The 24,510-nt window shown below is 35.6% G+C and overlaps 1 protein-coding gene and 1 long non-coding RNA gene across 4 annotated transcripts in view; one reads left to right on the top strand and one right to left on the bottom strand.

The window, feature by feature from the left end:
* LOC110213754 (uncharacterized) overlaps positions 1 to 23,217 on the bottom strand; it is a 59,492-nt gene extending 36,275 nt beyond the window's left edge. Inside the window, exons 1-2 of one of the 2 annotated variants that reach the window (XR_002326104.1) lie at positions 23,028 to 23,217; positions 421 to 471 (exon numbers count right to left, since the gene is read on the bottom strand). This is a non-coding gene — a long non-coding RNA (uncharacterized LOC110213754). The remainder of the gene's footprint in view (positions 1 to 420; positions 472 to 23,027) is intronic. The other variant, XR_013486974.1, reaches the window with a different exon arrangement.
* On the top strand, positions 2,478 to 12,197 carry IAPP (islet amyloid polypeptide). 2 transcript variants are annotated; one of them, XM_020994202.2, is made up of 4 exons: positions 2,478 to 2,581; positions 4,588 to 4,676; positions 4,814 to 4,948; positions 10,731 to 12,197. In XM_020994202.2, the coding sequence occupies exons 1-4, from the start codon at positions 2,483 to 2,485 to the stop codon at positions 10,918 to 10,920; spliced, it is 513 nt and encodes a 170-aa protein (XP_020849861.1). In that variant the 5' UTR covers positions 2,478 to 2,482; the 3' UTR covers positions 10,921 to 12,197. The 2 variants fall into 2 exon arrangements, with proteins under 2 accessions (XP_020849861.1, XP_020849863.1); XM_020994204.2 differs by having other exon boundaries at positions 2,480 to 2,581; positions 4,847 to 4,948.
* Positions 23,218 to 24,510: the final 1,293 nt, after the last annotated feature.

Raw genomic sequence — 24,510 nt, 5'->3', positions numbered from 1 at the left:
AAAAAGAATACAATCAAATATGTGAATAGAATTTTAAGAAAGTTACACACACACACACACACACACACACACACACACACATATGTACGTATGTCTGGCAATTGTTAAATGATAACAGAAAGGGATGTACATATTTCTCAGCTGTATATTGCACTTTGCAAAATTTCATCAGGGTATAATCACCAAATTTGCCCGGGTATAAAAACCTCACAAACCAAAGCAGAAAAATAAAAATATCAAACATATCCTTTAGTGATCACAATGCAATAAAATTATCTTTGATAAAGGGCTTTTGGAGAAAGGATGAAAAAATCATTCAAAATAATAATTCAATCCCAAAAGAATTCATGGATCAGATGACAAATCATAGAAACAACAGAATATTTCATCAAAGGAAATGGCAATAGTGAGGCAACATACCACAATTTATGGGATAACGCCAAAGCGCTCCTGATGGAAAATTTCATGTCCCTAAATATGTTCAACAAAAAAGGAAAATAATGTATTAATTGTACATGCAATTAAAAGCCTGAAAACCAGCAAATATTTAAAATTTAACTGAACCCTAAAATGGAAATTATGAAAATCAAAGAAGAAATTTAAAAAATTAAATGTAAACATGAATTGATAAATGAAAGGGGAAGTTGGGGTCTTTTTTTGCAGGAAGGATGAAAATAACTAATTAATTAGGCTCATTTTTAAAGACGAGGGAACCTATTTGCCAGAATTAAAAATGAAAAATAAGAAATCACAAGTGAAGAAATATAGGAAATTATTATATTTTCCCAACAAAACTGATTATTTAGATGGAATTTATAAATATGTACCAAAAAAGCAGATTAATATATTAAGGAATGGAATATTTAGATAACTCATTCTAAGAAATAGAAGTTGTACAAGCCACAAATGATCTTCTAAAAAAATTTTTTAAAACCCAGGACCACACAGTTGTACAAAAGAATTCAATCAAATAGTGAAAGAACAACTAATTCCAGTTATATAAGCTGTTTGCAAAATAAGCAAAGAAAGGATGCTCACAAATTCTTTCTATGAAACAAATATGGTTTTGATACTTAAAAGAGGAAGATACAAAACAAAGAACTGGAACTAAGAGAGTGCTAGTTTTAGAATTACCTTCAACAACTACTAAGAAAATTTTAATTTATATGGCACTCTTTTCTGGTTTTTATTTCCTTGAGGAGATATTTCAGTAGGATCTGTGTAAAATGTATGTGTAGTCTAATCATTTTCTTAAAAATATAATTCCAAATTTCTTTCTGGAATAGTTGAAGCAATTCACAGTTCAACCAATAATATATTAGTGTGCCTTTCTTCTCAAATGCCATTTAGTATTGAATGTTTCCATCTTTTGTCATCTTTTCCAGCTTTCTAGATGAAAGGTGAATCTCATTTTCTTGTCTATAATTGTGGATGTTCAAAGTAAATGGATACCCCCATTTCCTAAGGTAAAGTTGTTTTCTCTCTTTTTTCTACACATCATCAATGACAGAGGGAATCATAAGCAGGATAGCCTCATGCATACATAATGACCACTAGTGAATATTTTAAACTCTCTGAGCCTCAGTTTCCTCATCTGTAAAATGGACATAATAATGCTAACTCTATCTCACAAGACGGTGAATAAAGGGCAAATGATGGAAAACATTGTTATGATCATTTTTATTACTTCATTATTCACTTTTTTATGTTGGGTGAAGTTCAGATAGAATCAATCCAAAGATAAATTGAAGCTGTTCCTTGCTGTTTAATATTCAGTGGATTATCCTAAAGGTGGATAAAATGCTTAACTTTTTATAACTGAGTGAAAGTGCTGAGATTAAAGCAGGGACATACTGGTGAAAAAAATTTGCATAAATGACACACTTTTAAGTTTAATATGAATTATTAACATTTTCTCTATCACTTTCTAAAATCTAGAAATCAACAAAATAATAAATCAACGTCTGATTTTAAAAAAGATGAAATCTCAGTTGTTTGATTTGTGTTTTTTCTCATTTGTGATTTGAAGCAATATTTCATACGATTGTTGATAGCTTAAGAGTCTCCTTTTAAGAGCTGTTTATTCATATCCTTTGACCACTTATTCACTGGGGAATTATTTTTGTTATTAATAACTTTATGTTCATCCATCCATTGGACATCCTTTTTTTTATCAGAGATACTTGACAGAAAGATTTTTTTACCTTAATCAACAGCTGCATTTCTTATCTTAGCTACATTGAATTTTTGTGAAAAAGAAAAAAAGAAAAAAAACTTTTTCAACTTTTGAATAATCATAATTTTCTTATTTTGTCTTTCTGTGACAGCTTTTATCTCTTATTTAGTTTAAAAAAAAACTTTCCCCCACTAATAGTTATGGAAAAGACCTGTGTAACACCTTTTTATAATAATTAGCTTACTTTAAATGTTGTGGACTTTATAGTGACCACAAAGGTCTACTTGTTTTCTTCTTCTAAAAGTTATGGGTGCAGTCACAAACTCTCCAAGCACAACATTAATAAAATTCCTAACATTTAGTCAGAGATTGGAAAACAGAAGCTTAACAATCATAACTTTGAAGGTAAATGGGTTAAAACAATAAAAGGGGGTTGGGGAGGGGAGAAGATGGGAGCCGCATAATGAATAAAAAAGCAAATGTATGTACATATATACATATATGTATAAATACATGTGTATATGTCTGTGTATATATAATAGTATGTATATGAATGTGTACATGTGTGTATAAATACTTAGAGTTTTTATTCAGAATCCACACCAAAATTATTTCACACATACAAGTATGTATGAATATATACATATATACCTATAATATGAATACTATGTGTATATTTATACATCTATATATCATACATACAGAATTATATGCACACAATTAATTGTGTATACATTTAAGTATTGCCTGAAAAACAATAGGTAGGGACTGGGAATTTGATTTCATTGGTAAAAGGAATACATATATATATTAGGGTTTTAGAGAAAGATATTCAGATCAATCACTGCCTAGAGTTCCTACAACTGGAAGCCTGAGTTTGTCTGTATCTGCTATACCCATTATAAGGAGTGGGCTAAATGTGTGGATGCTGACTGATTTTTTTTTTGTCTTAAGGATTCATCTGTAACTACCATATATTTGGGCTAAATTTCTGTTTTCAGAAGTTTTAGAGTTTCTGTGGTTTAGGGAAAGCAACTACGTTGCTATCCTGTCTGGAGGGCCATAAATTGCCCACATTTTTAATAATTAAAACATTTTTGAAATATTCATAATTTTAAAATAAAAATAACATTTCTTTTAAAATATACAAAGTACATGATATCACAATTAAAAATTTAAGGAGAAATACTACTTTTAGAATGGAGATTTAAGTAAGAATGGTTTTTATCTGTATTATGTACATATCCTACATGTATATTATGTATATTATGTACATGAATGTCCATGTATTTAAACATGGACAGAGGTGACAACCTGGAAATATTTTCACTTTTTAAACATTTGCTTCCTTTTATACATCTCTGTAAACTGTTATTGGGAAAAGTTACTATAAATGATTTTTATGTTTATTTACAGAGAAAAGATTTCTCTTTTATTTACACTTTAACAGTTGTCCACTTTTGTCTTAGTCCCTTCCCCAATTTGGTATTTTGATTTTACTTATATTTCCATGATTTCTCATTACTCTGTTCTGTACTTCATGTTTGTCTTTAGGCAGAATGTTGTTGGGTAGTGAGATTGGGCTTAAGTTGCTTGTATTAATATTTCACTAATTCATCATTTCCATGCTAATGACAATACAGCATCAAATCCTTGAAAATTCCTACAAGAAGCAGTTAGCCTGCTGTTTCATCAAGATGTAAAATGAGAAGGTTTTTTATGTGTATGACACAACATTACCTGCACAAAACACCCTGTATCTGCTATGTTAATATTTACTGATATGTTAATGTAATAATGACCCACCTTTCTCTGCTCTCTATGAGGCACATTCTATCTATAGGGATGGAAATTAATAACAGTCTCTCTAAGCTGCCTGATGTCAGAGCCGAGAAAGGTGTGAAGGGTATATAAAAGCAGTATTACTAGGTAGCAAAGGGGTGGGGGGGGGGATTACTCCAGAAGTGGATGCAAGCTTGGAATTGTTTCGTGTACCTTTCTTGCCAGCAAAAAAAAAAAAGAGAGAGAGAGCTTTTCTGATTTCTTCAGTCCTTTAAGCAGTAAAAGGTAAAGAATTTCCTATTTCTGATATTTAAAGTATGTACTTGTTTGGGGCAGTTGGACAGATTGGGATAGTACTTTTTGTCATTTATTCAAAGAAAAATTAAAAGGAAGATGAACCATAATTTCAAATGATCAAAGATAGTTTGGAAAAGCAAGGAGGGGAGTTAAGAAAAAATTAATTTCATGAATTGAAGGAATATAGCAATCTGAACTGTGGTCCTCCTTAACTATGAAGTTTGATCGGATTTTTTTTTTAAACACAGCTTGTGATTTGGGATATCACTGGAGTCAGAGCTGCAAGGAATTCTTAATTTCTGTTCTAAATCATTCTTTCCAAAAAAATATAGGAAGAAGCAATGTGCAATCTAAAGCTGCCAGTTGTCCTTATTGTGTTCTCTGTTGCTTTAAGCTATCTGGAGGCTACACCTATTGATAGGTTGGTAACTTTCTAGTACTTATTTTTTAAAGCTTGAGAAATCCATTATATAATATTTCCATGGGGTTCTGAATGATAAATCTTGCCTAAGAACAGTAAGCTGTTCAACTGTGCTTTGTATTCTGTGTTCTTTAAAGACTGATGTCAGTGGCTGGTGATCTCTCCTATAGAACTTCTGACAGACAGGAATGGATATTGCCAATTCTGTCAAGAAATACACTGTTGGAACTTAGTGGAATGGTGCCTGAACAAGAAGCAGGAAAAACAAAAAGGTATTCCTTTAGCTTCTCTTATGTTGTTGATTCAAAAAGCAAAGACTTCAGATGGATACATTTTGAACTGGGGAATAGCTAAATATTACACATATTTTGTGCCTGCTCTTTACTTGTTAAGTTCTGTTGAAGGGATTTGGGTAACTACCAAAACATTTAAATCTACTCCTGGGAAGTAAAATGTATAGATATGTCCAAGAGACAAGTTACATTGTTAAGTTAAATTTGAAAAAAAAAAATTTGGAAAGCCAGTTGTTAGCACCAGATGGGTTATATTGGGGAGGGATTTCATTTTTATCAAAAATTAATACATATTAATACTTTTTAAATACTCAAAATTCACATCAATACTCTGAAAATAGGAATTAGATCTGTGATTCCACTGATATAGGAACTCCCCAGTGAGGAAATTCCCTCTACCAAAAGCAGGTTGGCACCATCTCTATAACTTAGAGGCATAGAGAGCTGGCTAGAATACTATATAGTTAAGGACTAACTTTAAATGATATGTACTCCCATTATTCTATGGTATGAAACATTTTTAAGGGTGTGTTATCACTTAAATATTATCTTCAAGATTAAGCCCCAAGTCCAAATGACAGCTGCTAATTATGTTTTTTTCTGAGAATTTTTTTATTTGTTTGAAAAATATAATTCTCCCTTTACACCATAGAACCACTGCAGTCAAGGTGTCATAAAATAACATTAAGAATATTTGTTTGGGTTTAAGTCAACTTTGCCTTTACATAATTCTAAAGAGCTGGACTTAACATACCTTACAAAATAGAGAACAATCAAATTTACTTTTGCAATGAATTCAATTATTTGAAACATAACATTTGCTATATAGAATTATAGAACTAGCACTTACTTTTTTTCCAATATGTAAAAACATTTCTACATCATTTATGTGCTATATCAAGCAGAAGGAACTGACATATTCACTTGTCTTGCTGTAACTTACCTGGTTTACAAGGTGCCCTCAGAACTATAACTAGTTCTCAATTATTGTTTTTTCACAGATTAAAAATAACTCTAAAACTGACATGAAGTTCCTCTTAAGCTGGCAACACAATGGCATTATGACAGGAAAATTAGCAGTATTACTTAGTATTTTTGTCTATATCTTGAATCATTTATTTCATTACCTAGTAGACATTTACTGAGCACATTTATGAAACATGTCTCTACATAGCTTTGCCTGTTATTATATAGCTCTCACTTGGAGATGGAATGGTTACCCAGTTCACTAAAATTCATTGTCTTCAAATAATCTGCGTATTAGTTTCACAATCTCTTCACTTTAAATTGCCACCTAGTATTTATGTTTTGTTTTTTTAAAAAATTCTAGAATTTTGCTTTTAACTAAGATAGTTGAAACCACACTGCTCTGTTTGGTTAAAGGAGAAGGATTTAATCGTATGAAGTTCTTTAATTTTATTTAAAGCCTAGACAAACAATATAAATTCCAATTGACTTTTTAAAAATCAAACCAATAGCAAGTCATCAGCCTTCTTTTGGAAACTCAATCATTTTCATTTTTGATTTTTCTATTCATTAAAATTTACAATTTAGGCCATTTGTGTTGAATATCTATAAGTACATGAAAATCAACTACATTTGAGACATATAAGAGGCAAAGATTTGCACTGTGTATTTGCCCAGTCTGTACCTTCCACCAGGTTGAGAAACGAGAGACTTACTTTCAAGTCCCAACTCTGCTATTTAATAGTGTCACCTTGAATGATTTACTTAACCTCTTTTGAGTTTCACAGTCCTTACCTATAAAATGAGGGTTTGGACTAGAGGATTTCTAAAGCCCTTCCAGTCCTGATATTTTACGATTCAGTGGGGTTTTTTTCCTACTTTATTTCAATCTTTGAACAACATGAAGGTGGTTCAATTAAAACCTTGGGGTGACAAAGTAGTTCATGAGCCCTCTATGCACTCCTTTGTCCATCTTCTAGCTTACTGACCTCAGCATGTGAAATGCTACATCTTAATTGTACTTACCCTTGGATAAGACAAGTCAAAGATAGAAAGAGTACTATAGCAAAGAAAATGGACTCAACCTTTGAGATGGAGAGATTTTAGAGATCTTTATAGTTAATGTTCATAAATATTTAAGATCAAAATATCCAAAAGTATTTTTTCTTTTAAGTCACTTATGCCTTATAACTCAAATTCATGTGTCCCAGTGATAGTTCACCATTAGTGGGTAGCCAGGTAGACAAATAGACAGGTCTAGCTCATCTATAACCTAGGACATTAAAAAATGGTGGTGAAATGAACTCTAGTAGGATTTCTTGACCATCTTCATGTAATGGTAGTTAATTATTTGTTCACCTTACTGAAACTGAAACTATATGTTTATCTGAAATGTCTTAACAGGCAAGACAGTTCTACCATCAGGAACCAATGCTTAACATACCATATTATTTCTTCTTAAGGTTAATGTTGTTAAACATGGCTTTAATTTTGATAAGTTGAAAATTAACAGCTTGCATTTCTTCTTCCTCAATGGAATGTTAGCTCCTAGGGGGCAGGGACTGTTTTGCTTTTATCTTTATGTTCTCAGCCCCTAGCATTATACCTAGCAAATAACAGGCACTTAATAAAATCTTGATAATTTGTTGATTCTCAAATTGATGTTTCTAAACCAAGTTAGATATTTTTAAGGTAATAGCCTTTTTATCACTTCCCAACTTGGCCAAAGTCTCTTAGACATTTTGCCTATAAAATTAATTCCTTTTCCTTCTCCAGACCTTGGCCAAGCTCATGTAAGGGCATATCTCATTTTGAAATTTTCTAATAGTCATTTAATCTACAGCTATCTACATCTTTGAAAATTGCCTGTTCAAAGTATTTAGAACAAATTGTTCTTACTCCCAAGCCTCAAGATAAAATATAAGCTTGTTTCTGCTAGAAGGAAAGGTCTTAGTGGCCTCAGAATTTAAAACTATTTTCCAAGAGTTCAGCCCTCAGAATTTTAAGCTTATTAAACTGTACTATAGCTATATCTATACCAGAAAAGTAGAGAAGGGAATTATATTCATAATTTGACCAGCATTGGAAAATAAATTAAACAATTTGGAGGTAGAGTCTAAATAATTGGCCAAAGTGAATGGATGGATGGATGGATGAATAAATGAATAATATACCATTTATTAAACACTTACTATATATCAGACATTGTGCTAAGGGTTGGAGATACAAATTCAGTTAATCAAGATTGTTCCTAACCTAAAGGAGTTTATATTCTAATGGAGGAAAGAAAACATATAGAGGAGAGCAATACAAAGATTGAGGAACATACATGGCAGCATGGTTTGGAAATGTCCTGGAAATGAGGCAGAGGTCTGATTCTGGCAAGATTATAAAAGATCATATATCAGAGCTAAGCATTCCAGAGTCAGATATTGGCCAAGTGCAGGTGGAACTTCCTCCTCTCACCAGAACTTTAGACTCTGTCCCTTGGAGACTATGTTCTATTAGGTGAACTTTGTCTTTATGTGGGTTAGAACCACACCTATATATCACTTTCTAGTCATTTCCAAACCATGTTACCTGAACTTCAGCCATTATCCTTACCATAAGCCCTACTAAATTATCTTGTTTCTATGATGTAGATAGATAGATAGATAGATAGATAGATAGATAGATAGATAGAGGTACTTTATTTTTAATAGTTTTATTGGTGCCTTTCATTTTTACATCATTCATTTCCCCCTTAAAACTGTACCTATGTATAGCCCTAATCCCCCACAGAATGCATAGTTGTGATCAAAACAAAATAAAACACATGCAAATAAAGCCTACTGACAGAACAACTGCATCTGGCATTCTGGATCTGTAGTCTCCATATGTCTTCTAAGAAGAGTAAGATGGAGCAAATAGATGGTGCAGTGGATAGAGCACCAGCCCTGAAGTCAGGAGGACCTGAGTTCAAATTCAGCCTCAGGCCAAAAACTTGACACTTACTAGCTGTGTGACCCTAGGCAAGTCACTTAGCTCCAATTGCATAAAAAAGGAGGAGGAGGAGGAGGAGGAGGAGGAGAGGAGGAGGAGAAGAAGAAGACGACGAAGACATATTACTTTATCAGTTCCCAGGACCAAGATGGGCCAAGACACTTTACTTGAAACTTAAAGCTTTAGATCCCATGGAAACACTCCAGCTATCTCTACAAAAGGAGTATGACTTATAGAAATAAGCAAATACCCAAAATAACTGAAGTTTCTTTAACCAGTAAGCTCCCCAGTGGGAGCTACCAGTGTCAACTGGTGGAGTTCTATCTATCAATGCAGATTGTCATCCATCTGTGACTCAACAGATAAATATTAACAGAGTTGCCTGAGTCATAAAGAGGTTAAGTGATTCACACAAGGTCATATAGCTAGTAAATATCTGAGCCAGAATTTTAACCCCAGTTCTTCCTGAATCCAATTCTAGCACTCCATACATAAGAAAGATAACTGACACAAAAATAGCTTCTGAAATAAAAGCAGTTTATTTGGTCTAAATTTTCCTTGATGGCTCATATACAGGAAACAATATGTAGTTCAATTATCCATTTTATTTCAAGGACAGGGTGAAGTCAAAACATTTCCATATTTGCCTTGTTAGTGACTGAACTACAAAAATCAAGTTATGTTTTGGGGGATGATACTTTTTACCTCTGTATCTATTCTAGTAGCATTTTAAAAGCATGCTAGAATTCTTAAAAAGCAAATTCAGGGATGTAATCAGACGGAAACAAAAGTTCTGCTACAGGTTAAGCAATCTGTAACAGCTGGCATTGTCTAACTAAGCTACAGTATGATTTTATAGTTTTTCCAGAGTACTTGAGACATTATACTGAATAGTAATATGACTGATGTAAAAAACCTTTTAAATATAACATTTAACCTAGTCCTATCATTAAAATTATTAAAAGCATACTCTATAACTTTTTTTCAAGAGCCAAGTAGGTGACAGGATGATAGTAATGTTCATGTATTTATGCTAACAGTAATATAACTCCTACATTATAAGTCAGAGTTCCTGAACAGGTGGAATTCTGATTCCTCATGAGATTTTACAAGAGTTAGCACTTCTTTCTAATGCCTTACATCCAATGATCTCAGAGAAATTTACACAAGGCAAGTAATTCACTTGATATTCAATGTTGTATCTTAATTTGACATTTCATACTTAATTTATAGACCGTTTTAAGCTATAAGTAAAGGTCAGAATGAAAAAGTGTTTGAAGAATGTAAACCAAAGTCACTTTTTTAAAAAATTAGAGGGGCAGCTAGTTGGCACAGTGCATAGAGCACCGGCCTTGAAGTCAGGAGGACCTGAATTCAAATCTGGCTCAGACCAAACACTTGACACTTCCTAGCTGTGTGACCCTGGGCAAGTCACTTAACCCAATTGCCTAAAAAAATAAAAACTTAAAAAATTTTTAAAAATTAGAACTGGTTCTTAACGTACATACAGAGAAAGTGTTGGGAAATGTGATCTTGATTCAGAAACGACATGGGGAATAGCAATAGCTATATTTTCACAATGCTCACACCAAAAGTCTATGCCTATAAGATGCCATGGTACATAATTTTTTTAAGTTAAAACTGAAATAATTTACAAATGGAAAAATTGTCAATTATTTGAATAGTTTTCCTTCATTTTCCATGTACATATATGGTGCCTCTATAGTTAGCCAATTAGTGGATGATGTGAAAACTGAACACAGAAGCCCTGATTCCCTTATGCTAACTTTTAACTTTTGCTTTATATTCTTAGTCATCATCTGGAAAAAAGGAAATGCAACACAGCCACATGTGTGACGCAGCGCTTGGCTGACTTTCTAGTTCGATCCAACAACAATATTGGAGCAATTTTCTCTCCTACCAATGTGGGATCCAACACATATGGCAAGAGGGATACAGTTGGGATGTTAAGCAGGAAACCTCTGAATTATCTCCCACATTAGGGTGTCATATTGCTGTTGTAACTCTGATGAACTTTTCCTATTTCATATATTAATGTTCTTAGTGATGTCATGTATCACTGATTTGCTTTCTTTTGTGTGTGTTTATTTATAATGATTCTTATATTTGTAGTTTGCTTATATGTGTAGCCTAACATGTAGCTGCTTATTAGCATTCAATACAAAATTTATTCATAGAAAGAAATACATATTATATATATATATATATATATATATATGGATGCAGTTGCTGACTGTTTTTAATTAAAACATTTGAAAAAGACTTGTATACTTTCATAGACGAAACTTAAGAACAAAGGAGCATATTAAGATCATACTATCTTGTCTTGCTACTTGAAAAGCATAAATTGTAAAAAGCTAAGAGTTTTAATTCTGAATAGGAGTGAAGTTAGCAATTGGAAGAACTAGGCCCTGGCACACTTTTGGAAGCAGTCTCTGTGAGTGCTCAATTATCTGAAAAGTAATAAAATACTAGTTAAAACAAAATTGAATAAAAGTATCAAGTTGCCTTTATTCATTCTAGTTTTAAAAAAATCACTTCCTTGCCTCAGTTAATTTTTCCCAATCAAATTCTTTGTTGGCCCTTGCTGGTTCTAACAGTTACTTAAAAATCTAAAAGTAGTATGAGCCCATGAAGACTTTATTGTAAATTAATAATTATACTCTTCATTCATTAAATGCTTATGTCCTTCATGTAAGTTGGCTTTCAGCAAGCCTCTATGACTGCCTTATGCAGGATCATAATAGCAGCTTGTGTTCCTATTCATCACATTCTCAATTAAAAAGGTCATTGTCTTCTGGAAACTATATAACATATGGTAGTTTATTTTTCTGTTAGGCTTTTTTAAACTAACTAGACATTTTTGTGAAAGTTAAATGTGGAAAAAAACTCATTTATTTCATTGAAGGAAGAGGTTAGAGGTTTGTGACATAAAACTCAAGCATTTTACTTTAAATCAGACTCTTCCAGGACCTGTGCCATGCCCTGGCTACTTGGGTGTCCTTGGAAGCTGCAGTAATTTTTTCCACGTGTAAAGTGCTCTTTAAAAATTGTACCATTTCTAAAGACACTTAACTTACTCACATCTTAAATTTTCATTGTGACATGTGCCTTAGATGATCAAGTTTTCACAGTTTGTGATAGTGGCTTCTCCTCTTTCTTTGTGGTTGTATAGAGGCTGTGGAGAAGGTCTATTTCTTGATTCTCTGTCTCATAAGAACTGAATTATAGCAATTCAAATAAATACATTCACTCATAATTTAATAACTGTCATGTTAAATTACTGAATATGGTTTCTCTATCCTTTAAAAAAAAACTTATGCTTTATCCTTTCACTCCCTCAAACTATACTCCTATATTTCTTTTTCCTCCCTTTCACAGCCAGAAGTTTGGGGGGGGCGGGGGTGGGGTGGAAGGGAATATTACAGATAATAATACATACCTCACTCCCTGACTGTGGGTTAGCTCAGCCCAGTATTGAGCCCTCATCTTTTCCTGTAGGTTCACTGTTTTTTAATGTGGATAACTCTCAGATCTACATATGCAGCCCTAGTCAAAATAGATGTCAAAAAATATATTCCTAAAATTCTCCTGAAGTCTGAATATATCAGTGTCCTGCTTAATAACTTTCAATGACTTTCTATTGCCTCTAAGACAAAATTAAGATCCCTCAATTTAACATTTAATGTTCAATACAACCTGGCTATAACCTTATATTCCAAAATTATTGTCTATCATGCCTTTTCATGAACATTGTATTAAAGCCAAAATGGCCCACTCACTGCTCTCCAAACTCAGTATTCCATCTCCCAATCCCATGCCTTTTAGAGTAGGCTTTCCTCATGCTTATTTTCCTCATCCTCATCGTCATCATCTCCACCACATAGAATCCATAGCTTCCTGGGGCATCTAGGTGTCGCAGTGGATCGAGCGCCGGCCCTGAAGTCAGGAGGACCTGAATTCAAATCCGGCCTCAGACCAAACACTTGACACTTCCTAGCTGTGTGACCCTGGGCAAGTCACTTAACCCCAATTGCCTAAAAGCAAAAAAAAAAAAGAAAAGAAACCATAGCTTCCTTCAAGTCTCTGCTAATATGTCATATCCTGTACTAAACTTTTGACTGTTCTCTTTAGGTATTAGTATTTTCTCCCTCCTCCTCCTCAGATTATTATATATATAAGCAGAGTGGTATATACATGGGGATATGAAGAGTTCTCTGATTATTTTGATGAGCTTATAGGGTGGTGAACCTTAGTCTGAAACCATCATTTTTCCGTACTTTGTACTCTTTAGACTGTTCTCCTTCTAGGACTCTTTAAATGTCCAATTGATACCTTGTAAAGAAGACAAAAAGACAGCCCCTGCTTAAGTTTTAGTCACTAGGAATGCCCTTAATATCATTTGGTTGGCTTGGACCCTTGGGAGGTGTTTTGTTGGGAGAAGCCACCATCTCCATTAGCCTATAAAGTGAGGCAACAGAACTTTCCACATATGCCCTTTTTTTGAGGGGGGGAGCTTCTTTTCACCTTTCACCTGGCCCCTCCCCTTTTTTCCAGAGTATGTGAGGAGGGAAGAGGGAAAAAACAAAAGAAGACATTACTCCCTTATAAGACTGTCTTGAAGTACAAGCACATGGAAGTTGTGTATGCTTGATGGCAGCTTTTTCACCCAATCAGCCCAGAGGAGAGTCCTGAAAGTAAGTTTCCTCAAACCAGATGTCAGTAGCCATGGCAATGCTGGAATATCATAGAAGAGCACATGGAAGGAGCATGTGTTCATAGACAATGTCCCTTATTATTCTAAATAGTGTGATAACAGAATCTAGCTTTCTAGCCAGAGAAAAGACATTTCTGGAACAGCAGCAGTTTTAGAGGCTGCCCCAAGAGTAACCTCAAGTTCAAAAGTGTAAGTATCTTGATTTCTAGAGGGTGAAGTAGAGCTTCTGAGCAGTGGGCCTCTTGGAAAGAGAACAGAATCACCTGCATGCTTCCCCCAACCTGAGAGCTGGGGAAACAACAAAGTACTAAAGCCACAATATGGAAGAGCAAAAATTTTGTACTTTCTTTCCCATTACCACTGTAAACTATTTGGAGAATGGAAGGTAAATAGGAAGGAAATTGCATATCCAGAACCCTAAAACATGTTTTCCCTCTTGGAAGAGTCCAAACCAAAGGTTGACTGTACAAATCTGGAAGATACTGTGGGAGAACCTTGCGAAGGAATAAGGAATTCACTAGGATGTCAAGATACTTCCTTGCTGCCAACACTCAGTTTGGTTTTCCTGCTCAAAGAGTTCAAACCACAGAGTGATGCTGAGTGAGAAGCACTCTAGGAACCTGAGAGAAAAGACCCACAAGAGAAAGAGGAAAATTGTGTTGATTGCATGTGGGCTACCATCAAGTCCAATCAACAAGCATTCATGAAGCTCCTATATACTAGGCACTATGCTAAGCAATGGGGGACATAATCAAAGTCAAAAATATTCCCTACCTTCAAAGAATTCATAATAAGATGGACTAGGAAAGGCTTCTTGCAGAAGGTGAGATTTAGCTGAGACTTCAAGGAAGCCAGGGAATTCTGTCAGAAATGAGAAAGAAAAATTTTCCAGGAATGGGGGATTCCATGCCTGGAGTTTATAAATGGAGTGAGTGCCTTGTGGGAATAACAGTAAAGAAACCAGTGTCACTGGGTCATAATAATGAATGAAGGGGAACAAGGTGTAAGAAGACTGGAAAAGATAGGAAAAGTCCTTCAAGCTTGTACAGAAACTGGGTAGCTGGCTACCCACATTTGTGGAAACTTAGATATGAGAATATTTGGAGAATTTTCAGAATAAATTGTGGGTGAGGACATATGAACCAGGAAGATATGATTTCTTTTTTGTGAGGCCTGGAGGACTAACGTAATCCATTTGAGTTCAGAGCTTGGGGGAGGGTGGATTGGGAGTACAGATTGGAAGCCAGGTTACACTTATGTGATGTATCTGCTGTACAACCATCACTACCACCACCTTAGCACAAACAAAATGAAAGTATTATATGCATACAGCAAGTCCTGCATTCATTTGACCCCAATAGGTATTACGGACTTGTTTTGTCCGTGTTGTCACAATTGCCTTCAGACAGGATGCTTTTTCTTGGTCAGCACCTTGTGTAACTGATGCAGCCCACCTCACAATTCTAGGTGTCATTAATGTATGATTTTTCCCTGTAGAAGTAAGGCTATGTAAAAGTCCAAGCTCCTAAGTGGCATTGGATCCATTGATTATTTATTTTATGATGAAATGACCAGTGTAATCCTTTGTGAGGAGATTACTTCCCAAGCAGAAGAAATACTTCTATTAGGTGAATTGTATTGTAACCCTTTCAACTCGGATGTTTTGAGTTAAGTTTTATTTTAAACGTGCCACCTTCTCTGTAATTTTTACAAGTCTTACTGTGAAGACTTCCTCTTAACCCCTCTCTATAAGGGTAGATGTTTCTGAGATAACTCTCAGAATAATTACTAGAACTTGCACAGAGCAAGCCACCCACTCTGAGCTAACAGCTTCTTCTTAAGGTTCCTGAATGTGACATCTTTAGGCAAATTATGGAAAGCTACATAGCATAGGCTTCTAAACCAGATAACAGCTACCTGTGTCTAAGACTGCTATGGATGTTGAATGCAGAAAGAAACCATACTGCTCCAAAAAACTCTTATGAATTCAAAAAGACTGTTAATAAGTTTAAGTATATGTACCATGGACAAAAAGCATTTCTCAAACCTTCAAGTCCAAATCACCAATGGGACTTCACTGATAATCTATGGCAAAAACATGGCTTTTTCTCTGCATAAACAAGAGCAACCCAGCCTCAAATCATGCTGCTACCAAAAAACATTTGCCCAAAAACAAATTATTATTGAAGCATATTCTTGGCAAAGGACACTGCTGCTAAAAAGTCATTGCTATCCAACTTCCACAGAGCTGATGAGACATGAAGATTTATCAAAGGCCCAGGAGGAACACCAGAGACAGTCATGACTGAATGCCTCTCTATCATCTTGGAATCCCTCGAGTTGGATGTAGTCTTTGATAAGCCCCATTTAAATCACATGTTGCACTCTCCTCATTCATTTTTAGTGGTAAAGCACTGACGCTTACCATATAACCATCTATTTAGAAAACAGTTACTGCTAAAGGTTCAGGATACAGCAGAAAAGACTGGTCACCTCTCTAGCCTCTGAAGTTAACCCATCAAATCCAGAATGCAGTGATAATGGAATGTAATAATTATTTATCCCAGAAATGATTATCAGTAATTTTAACAAGCAATTGCAGGCAGTGACTTTCTAGTTGTATCCATTTTTCATGTTTGCTAAGTTACTTCAGTAGCTTCAAAAAAGTTCATGTAGCTCTCAAAGTTTCTTAATTTACATGAAGTAGTTTCAGGACTAGAAGAATTTAACGGAGTATGTGCCAGAGAATGTTTCTACAAACTTCAGTGTTACCACACCTTTAAAAAAAAAAAAGAATGTGATCCAAGACACAGTTGCCCCAGCTTCATTAATTACTCATTACTCACTATTATTAATGCACTGATTTTATGCTGATTCAACATCAACCTAAACGGGTATTATAAAGGGCTTTACATGGGTCAATCTTGGGTAAAGTTGTCTATGCACCCAACATCTTCCCAGAGTAATCCATACGCTTCTTTGAAAAGATGATTTGGGACCAGGGCCAAGATGGCGGAGTGAAAGCAGTGACTTGCTTGAGCTCTCCTCCAAACCCCTCCAAATACTCATAAAAAATGTCTCTAAACAAATTCTGAAGCAGCAGAACCCACAAAAAGACAGAGTGAAACAAATTTCCAGCCCAACACAACCTGGATGATTGATCAGAAAGGTGTATCGTGCCGGGCTGGGAGCGCAGCACAGTGCGGCATGGGCACACAGGCCGCAGCAAACCTGGAGCAGGCCTCAGAGGACTGAATCTTGGGCAGCTGTGGAGGTTTCCAGACTCCTCAATCCACAAATGCCAAAGACAACTTGGAGGGTCAGTGGGAAAAGTCTGTTTCTGTCAGTGCTGAGACAGGAAGGTGGGGTTTCAGCTCCATTCCCCAAGAGCTTGGCCCTTGGGGGGGGGGGCAGCTGCTTCCCGAGCTTCTGGCCCACACACTGAGGGGGAATCCAGTGGCTGACCAGAGAGGGATTGCAGGGATCTCTTTGCCAGTGTTGAGGCAGGAATCTCTTGCTTTGCCCCTGTTTGGATCTGGGCCACAGTTCTGGGCAGCGGTGCTGGGGTGAGGAGGAGTGTTGGCTTGGTGGAGTTTGTAGTGGCTGTGGACATGAACCCCTCCTCACAGTTACAGGACAGAAAGGAGTACTTGTAGTCACAGACCAGCTTGCCCCTTATCATACCACCTTGGAAGAACTGAAAATTTACAGGTCCCTACAAGTATCTCTGAAAACAGCTGTACAAACCCCTGAAGCTTGGGACAATACATTCTCCACATTGGAAGCAGACTCTTACCTTAACAAAGAGTTTAAAACTCAAGTAATTGGCTGGGATCATGAGCAAGCAGCTCAAAAAGTGTCAGACCATAGAATCTTACTTTGGTGAAAAAGGTCAAAATATACAACCAGAAGAAGACAACAAAGTCAAAGCTCCTTCATCCAAAGCCTTCAAGAAAAATAGGAATCAGTCCCAGGCCTTGGAAGAGCTCAAAAGGGATTTTGAGAAGCAAGTAAGGGAAGTAGAGGAAAAACTGAGAGTGATGCAAGAAAATCACGAAAAACAAGTCAACAGCCTGCTAAAGGAGACCCAAAAAAATACTGAAGAAAATAACACCTTAAAAAATAGCCTAACCCAAATGGCAAAAGAGGTCCAAAAAGCCAATGAGGAGAAAATGCCCTAAAAAGAAAAATTGGCCAAATGGAAAAGGAAGTCCAAAAGATTACTGAAGAAAATACTTCCTTAAAAATTAGAATAGAGCAATTGGAAGAGTGACTTTATGAGAAATCGACAAACAAATCCAAAAGAATGAAAAATTAGAAAACAATGTGAAATATCTCATTGGAAAAACAACTGACCTGGAAAATAGATCCAGGAGAGAGAATTTAAAAATTATTGGACTATCTGAAAGCCATGATCAAAAAAAGCCTAGACATCATCTTTCAAGAAATTATCAAGGAAAACTGCCCTGATATTTAGAACCAGAGGGCAAAATAGAAATTGAAAGAATCCACAGATCTCCTCCTGAAAGAGATCCCCAAAGGAAAACTCCTAGGAATATTGTAGCCAAATTCCAGAGTTCCCAGGTCAAGGAGAAAATATTACAAGCTGCCAGAAGGAAACAGTTCAAGTACTGTGGAAACACAATCAGGATAACACAAGATTTAGCAGCTTCTACATTAAAGGACCGCAGGGCATGGAATATAATATTCCAGGGCAAAGGAGATAGGATTACAACCAAGAATCACCTACCCAGCAAAACTGAGTATAATCCTTCAGGAGGAAAAATGGTCATTCAGTGAAATAGAGGACTTTCAAGCATTCTTGATGAAAAGACCAGAGCTGAATAGAAAATTTGACTTTCAAATACAGGACTCAAGTGGAACATGAAGAGGTAAACAGCAAAGAGAAATCATAAGAGATTTATTAAGATTGAACTGTTTACATTCCTGCATGGAAAGATGATATTTATAACTCATGAGACCTTTGTCAGTATTAGGGTAGTTGGAGGAAAAAAATTATATGTATGTATATGTAGATAGATAGATAGAGGGCACAGGGTGAGTTGAAGATGAAGGGGTCATATCTGGAGAATGAAATTAAGGGATGAGATTATACTCAGAGAAGAAGAAAGGGAGAGGTAGAATGGGGTAATTTTTCTCACAAAAAAAACAGGAAAGAAAAGTCTCTTACAGTGGAGGGGAAACAGGGGAAGGTGAGAGGAATGAGTGAATCTTATTCTCATAGGATTTGGCTTAAGGAGGGAATAACATACACATTCAATTGGGTATGGAAATCTGTCTTACCCTACAGGAAAATAGGGGGAGAAGGAAACAAGAGAGCAGGGGGATGATAGAGAGGAGGGCAGATTGGGAAAGGGAGTAATCAGAAGTAAATACTTCTGAGGAGGGACAGGGGGAGGGCAGGATAGGATTAAGGGAAATAGAGTTAGTTTTTCACAACATGTCTACTGTGGATGTGTTTTGCATAACTGCACATGTACAACCTATATTGAGTTGCTTGCCTTTTCAATGAGGGTGGGTGGGGAGGGAGGAAGAGAGAAAATTTGAAACCTAAAGTTTTAAAAACATATGTTTAAAAAAAATGTTTTCACATGCTACTGGGAAATAAGAAATACAGGAAATGGCGTACAGAAGTCTATCCTGCCCTACAGGAAAATAGATGGGGAAGGGGATAAGAGAAGGGGAGAGAGATAGAAGAGAGGACACACTAGGGGAAGGGATATTCAGAATGCATGCCATCTTGGAGTGGGAGGAGGGGGAGATGGGGTATAAATTTGGAATTCAAAAACTTGTGGGAGTGAATGTTGAAAGCTAAAAATAAATAAATTTGTATTAAAAAAGATGATTTGGAATATACATATATATATATAAAAACATATATGTGTGTGTATATATATATATGTATAGTTTATACACATTGGTATATATCAATAAGATGATAAATATGGACAATATATAGCAAATGTATATATTGAAAGTTTCATTATCATTTTACATTAAAAAATTATAATGGTGCTTTGTTACTCTAAGATGTAATTGAGACCCTTTAACAATCTTACTTTTTAAATTCCTGGAAATTATCACTTTAATATCCATGGGGACATTGTAAAGAGAGTCTACTTCTTTTCTCCTATTCTAATTTTCTTCTTTCATCTGATTCTTTAATGAATGTTTATTTGCTGTCTGTCAACACATTATACTAACAGTAAAAAAAAAAGAGGGGAGGGGAAGAAGTTTTCTGAGCTCAAAATTCACTGGAGGGCTTTATGATTAAGGGAATGTCTGTGTATAGGAATGCTACTCCTGTGACCTGGGCGGGAAAGGGGGACAGAAACATTCTTTCCCCACTATCACACAAAGGCATTGAGAGGAGTCTGTAAAATAGATTAGGGAGAGACAGGCTCCTTGAGTAGTTTTCATTTTGTATCCATGGCATTATGCTGGCTCTGAACACCTCACAGCATTTATCTTCTGAAAATGGCTTGGCATTTACTTTTGACATCTCCAGGTAGACAATGAATGATGTAATCATGCTGTCTAAATTCATCATCTTATCAGAGGAGACATTTTACTTTGAATGGCTGCTGTATGAAAGTACCAAAAAGCTGAAACTTGACATGAAGTTCTATTTTGCCATGCACATAAAATGTAATGACTGATCTGCTATGAAGCAAAATCTTCCAAAGCATATTGACAACTTCTATTCTAGTCATTCCATTATTAACTCTTAATTTTAATATCTCATCATAAAAGCAAATTGTGGTGCCACTTTTCATGGGTTTCTGGTTCCAGTAATATATTGTCATTCCCCATCATACCGCTATAAAGAAATAAAACCTACCAAAAATTAAATCTCCCACATTAAACAAAAATGATTCAAGATTTCAATATTCAAATTTAAAGTATTTTTAATTTGAATTCGGTTTTTGTATTCGAAATCATTAATAAAAAGAAAGCAAAACAATATTGTATTTCATCATCCATACACATAAACACAATTTGAATTGTATTACATGCTCATTGACATTATTTATATCATTTTCACTCATCACTTTAATTTCTTAAGACCATTTTCCCACTAAAATAGCATTATGAACAACACTGTAAACGCAAACAACTTTGAAAGACTGATCTTTGACCACTGATTGCAATAACCAATAACGATTCCAGAGACTGATGATAAATGATGCTACCTACCTCCTAACAGAGAAGTGATGAACTCAAGATAAGAATGAGACATATTCTTTTTTTTTTTTACATAGCCAACATGGGGATTTGTTTTACTTGATTATGGATATTTGATAGAAGGCTTTTGTTTTGTTTTTTCCAAGGGAGGGGTGGAAGGGAGAGATATTTTCTTTATTTTTATTTAACACTTATAAGTTAAAAAAAATAAATTAAAGCTAAAAAGAGCAGAAAAAAATGTAGGTAAAATGGTATTGTTACTGTTACAAGGCTAATAAATCATAGACAGCTATAGACATAAGTTATTATCAATTCAGCATGGAAACTGATAAAGTCTCAAGGTAGTTTCCTGAATAAGATGAATAAGTTGGCACTGGGTGATTATCTAGTCAGATGACTTTGGAGGTGATTAAAGGTTGATATTAACCTGGAGAGAAAGTTCTAGAGAGAGACACAGAGCTGTACTCTAGTCACAACATTTTTTTTTCAAAGAATTGGGAGATGTGAAAGACACACATCACATTTGTTTTAGTTGCCTTGGGTATCTAGGTGACATTAAGGATACAGCACTGGGCCTAGAGTCAGGAAGAACTGAGTTGAGATTCAGCCTCAGATATTTACAAGTTGTGTGACCTTGGGTAAGTCACTTAATATCTGTTTGTCTCAGTTTCCTCAACTATAAAATGGAGATAATAATAGCACCTACCTTACAGGGTTGTTATGAGGACCAAAAGAGGAAATATTCATAAAGCACTTAGCACACTGCCTAACAAGGGTGGGGAACTTGTGGTCTCGAGGCCACATGTGGCTTTCTAGGTCCTCAAGTGCACCCCTTTGACTGAATCCAAACTTGAGGACCTAGAGGGCCATATGTGGCCTTGAGGTCACAGGTTCCCTACCCCTGCCTAGAAAATAGTAGGTTTTAATAAATGTTTCTTCTTTCCTTACTTCTTTCCTAGGTCACTGAGAGGTTAAGTGATAAAGACAGAAACTGAACCTAGGTCTTTCTTACTCCAGAGGGCTACCACTGTAGCTACCATATCAAACTACCTGTCCACTACAGAAAAATTACTGACCTGCATTAGTGGAGCGATCTGCTACATCTTTTTTTATTCCTTTTGGTCCAAACCTCTAATTATTCAAGGTAGGGAATACAAAGTGTGAAAACTTTCTTCACTACTATAGAACAACTCACCCATTACTTAAACTCTTAGAGAGCTCCCTGCAGAGGTTAAGTGCCTTACCCAGGATCACACAGCCAGTAAGTATAAGAGGCAAGATTTGAAACCAGCTCTTCTTGACTCCAAAGTCAGTCTTCTATTCATTATGCCATGCCACCTCTCTTTCACATCTTACATATGGTGAAATCACATGCCCAAACCAAAAATACATCAAATTTTTGGATGTATAGCCTACAAAGCTGTAAGGAATTTGAAAGATTCACATTTCAAAATTATTCTAATGCCAGCCCATCAGGTCGAAACCAACAGGATGGAATTTAATAATAAAATGTAAAGATTTACATATGAGTTAAGAAAAAACAATTATACTCTATAAATACAAGACTAAAGAAGCTTAACTTGATACCTCTTCATGTGAAAAACTTTCTAGCTGAACATAAGTTCAAAGTGAGTCATTGGTATAAGGCGGCTTCTAACAAAAACAATTCTCTCACACTAATAGCTCTGAATTTGACAGATACTAAGCACACTAATCTGCATTGGCAAGAGTGGCAAGACCCACTACCAAGGATCAATATCTATAATTATCCTTTTCCCTGAAATTCTTAATTAGCTTATAAAGTTATTCTTGGTCCTTCTCCTGGCTGTAAATCATCAGCCTCAGCAGCAAATTCACAAATATTTATCAAGAACATGTTATGTGCCAAGTACTATACTAAACACTAGGGATACTAAGAAAGGCAGAAACACAGTGTGTGACCCTGGGCAAGTTACTTAACCCTGTTTGCCTCAATTTCCTCAACTGTAAAATGAGCTGGAGAAGGAATTGACCACTCCAGTATCTTTGCCAAGAACATCCCAAATAGGATCACTCAACTGAAAAACAACTGTAGAAGACTACATAGCCAAAAGTTATTTATTCATAGAACATTAATAGAACCTGAGCTCAAAAAAATATAGTAGGACATAGGTCTGTGGTACTTACCAAAGGCGGAGGCATAGACAGGCAGCTCAGAAAGTTTGTCGAGTATCCCAAAATACATATTGATAATCAGCATAAGTATGCTAGGTGATCTTAATTATATAAAAATTAGGAGAGAAATGAAAATGCATCTAGAAGCAAAGTAAGAGCTAGAAATTTAAAGATTAATGACCAAAATCGTTCCAGCATGACTAAGCGTGTATTGACTGGTAAGATTGTGACATGTTGATTGTAGGTCACATTCCTGTAGAATGATTCATGAGAAATCTTCCCTAGAGTGTTAATAATATCTTAATCATACTATGAAGCTTATTCATATGAGGAGGTCATATTATTCTTTTGGCAACCTATAGATCGATCTGATCTTTTCTGAGTATTCCATTCTTTATTCAGTCAATCTGAGAGGAATTCTGTCATGATAATGGGTAAGAAAGATACAAAAGCATATTGCATGAAAACATACTGCAGGATCCAGTTCTCTCCAAGCAGCCCCAGTTCTGCTATGAATCATCAAGTCTTTGATTCGCAAGCAACTGCAAGTTACCTGTGCTGTAAAAGGAACTGAATAAATAGAGGACTCTAGATGTATATGGATAGAAAAGCCTCTACAATACAACATTCCTTCTGTTACTGGTCAAGAAATTGCTGTGTAATAAGGCCTTTGGGAAAATTCCATGGTGCTTCGACAATTTCTTGTTCCTGGTCTACCTGTGGCGTGAAATACATTGTGGCTGTACAGAAGGCAGCAACGGCAGGTTCTTTAAAAATTGCAGACAAAATCTTCACCTCTTTTCAGCTGTGTGGGAGGTGTCAATAACATCCCTAGTGATTTCAAACCTGCTATTTCTCTATGATGACAGTGGAGAAATGCTTATGAGGTGAAAATAAAGGAAGAGAAAAAAGAAGATATTACAGTAATGAATCAGAGTCTTAAAAGTTAATATATCATTATTAAACTTTATTCTCCCTACTGTGGCCCATAACAGCACTTACAATCTTCATTACTAGGCAAAGAGTGGGAGAAAGCCTGCTTTCAGCACAGGCTTAGTACTCTCAAAGGGAAAATCAGCCTTCAGCTAAGTATTTCAATGGATTTTCCAGCTTATTGTTCTAAGGCAAAACTCCTCTGCAAAGTGTAGTCTTGCTAAGGAAGATGTTGTGAAGAATTCTATACATATGTATTTCTAGACTGTTGTCCTTCTTCGTTACCAGTCATGGTCATTTTTTCATGACTGCCTAAGTGAGGAGGCATTGCTTAGAGGCAGCTAAATATCAGAAGTACAATGTGTGAAATGCTGGACTTGGAGTCAGGCAGACCTAAGTTTGCTCATGCCTCAAAGCCCCATCCCCAGAATGCTACTCTCCATCCTCATCACCACCTTCAAGTCTCAGCTAAAATCCTACCTTCTATAATAAGCCTTTCTGGATGCCTCTTAATGCTAATGGCTTCCTTCTGTCAATGATTTCAACTTATTTTTCACCAAGG

This window comes from Phascolarctos cinereus, unplaced genomic scaffold (genome assembly GCF_003287225.1).
Source record: "Phascolarctos cinereus isolate Bilbo 61053 unplaced genomic scaffold, phaCin_HiC Scaffold_1;HRSCAF=81, whole genome shotgun sequence".
Classification (NCBI taxonomy): Eukaryota; Metazoa; Chordata; class Mammalia; order Diprotodontia; family Phascolarctidae; genus Phascolarctos; species Phascolarctos cinereus.
This window is presented reverse-complemented; position numbering and strand designations above follow the sequence as displayed.

Coding starts and splice junctions, on each gene's coding strand:
- IAPP (XM_020994202.2), top strand. CDS start 2,483: ATGGGTGCAGTCACAAACTCTCCAAGCACAACATTAATAAAATTCCTA. Junction 2,582..4,587: donor TAACAATCATAACTTTGAAG/GTAAATGGGTTA, acceptor AAAAAAATATAG/GAAGAAGCAATGTGCAATCT. Junction 4,949..10,730: donor GAAGCAGGAAAAACAAAAAG/GTATTCCTTTAG, acceptor TTATATTCTTAG/TCATCATCTGGAAAAAAGGA.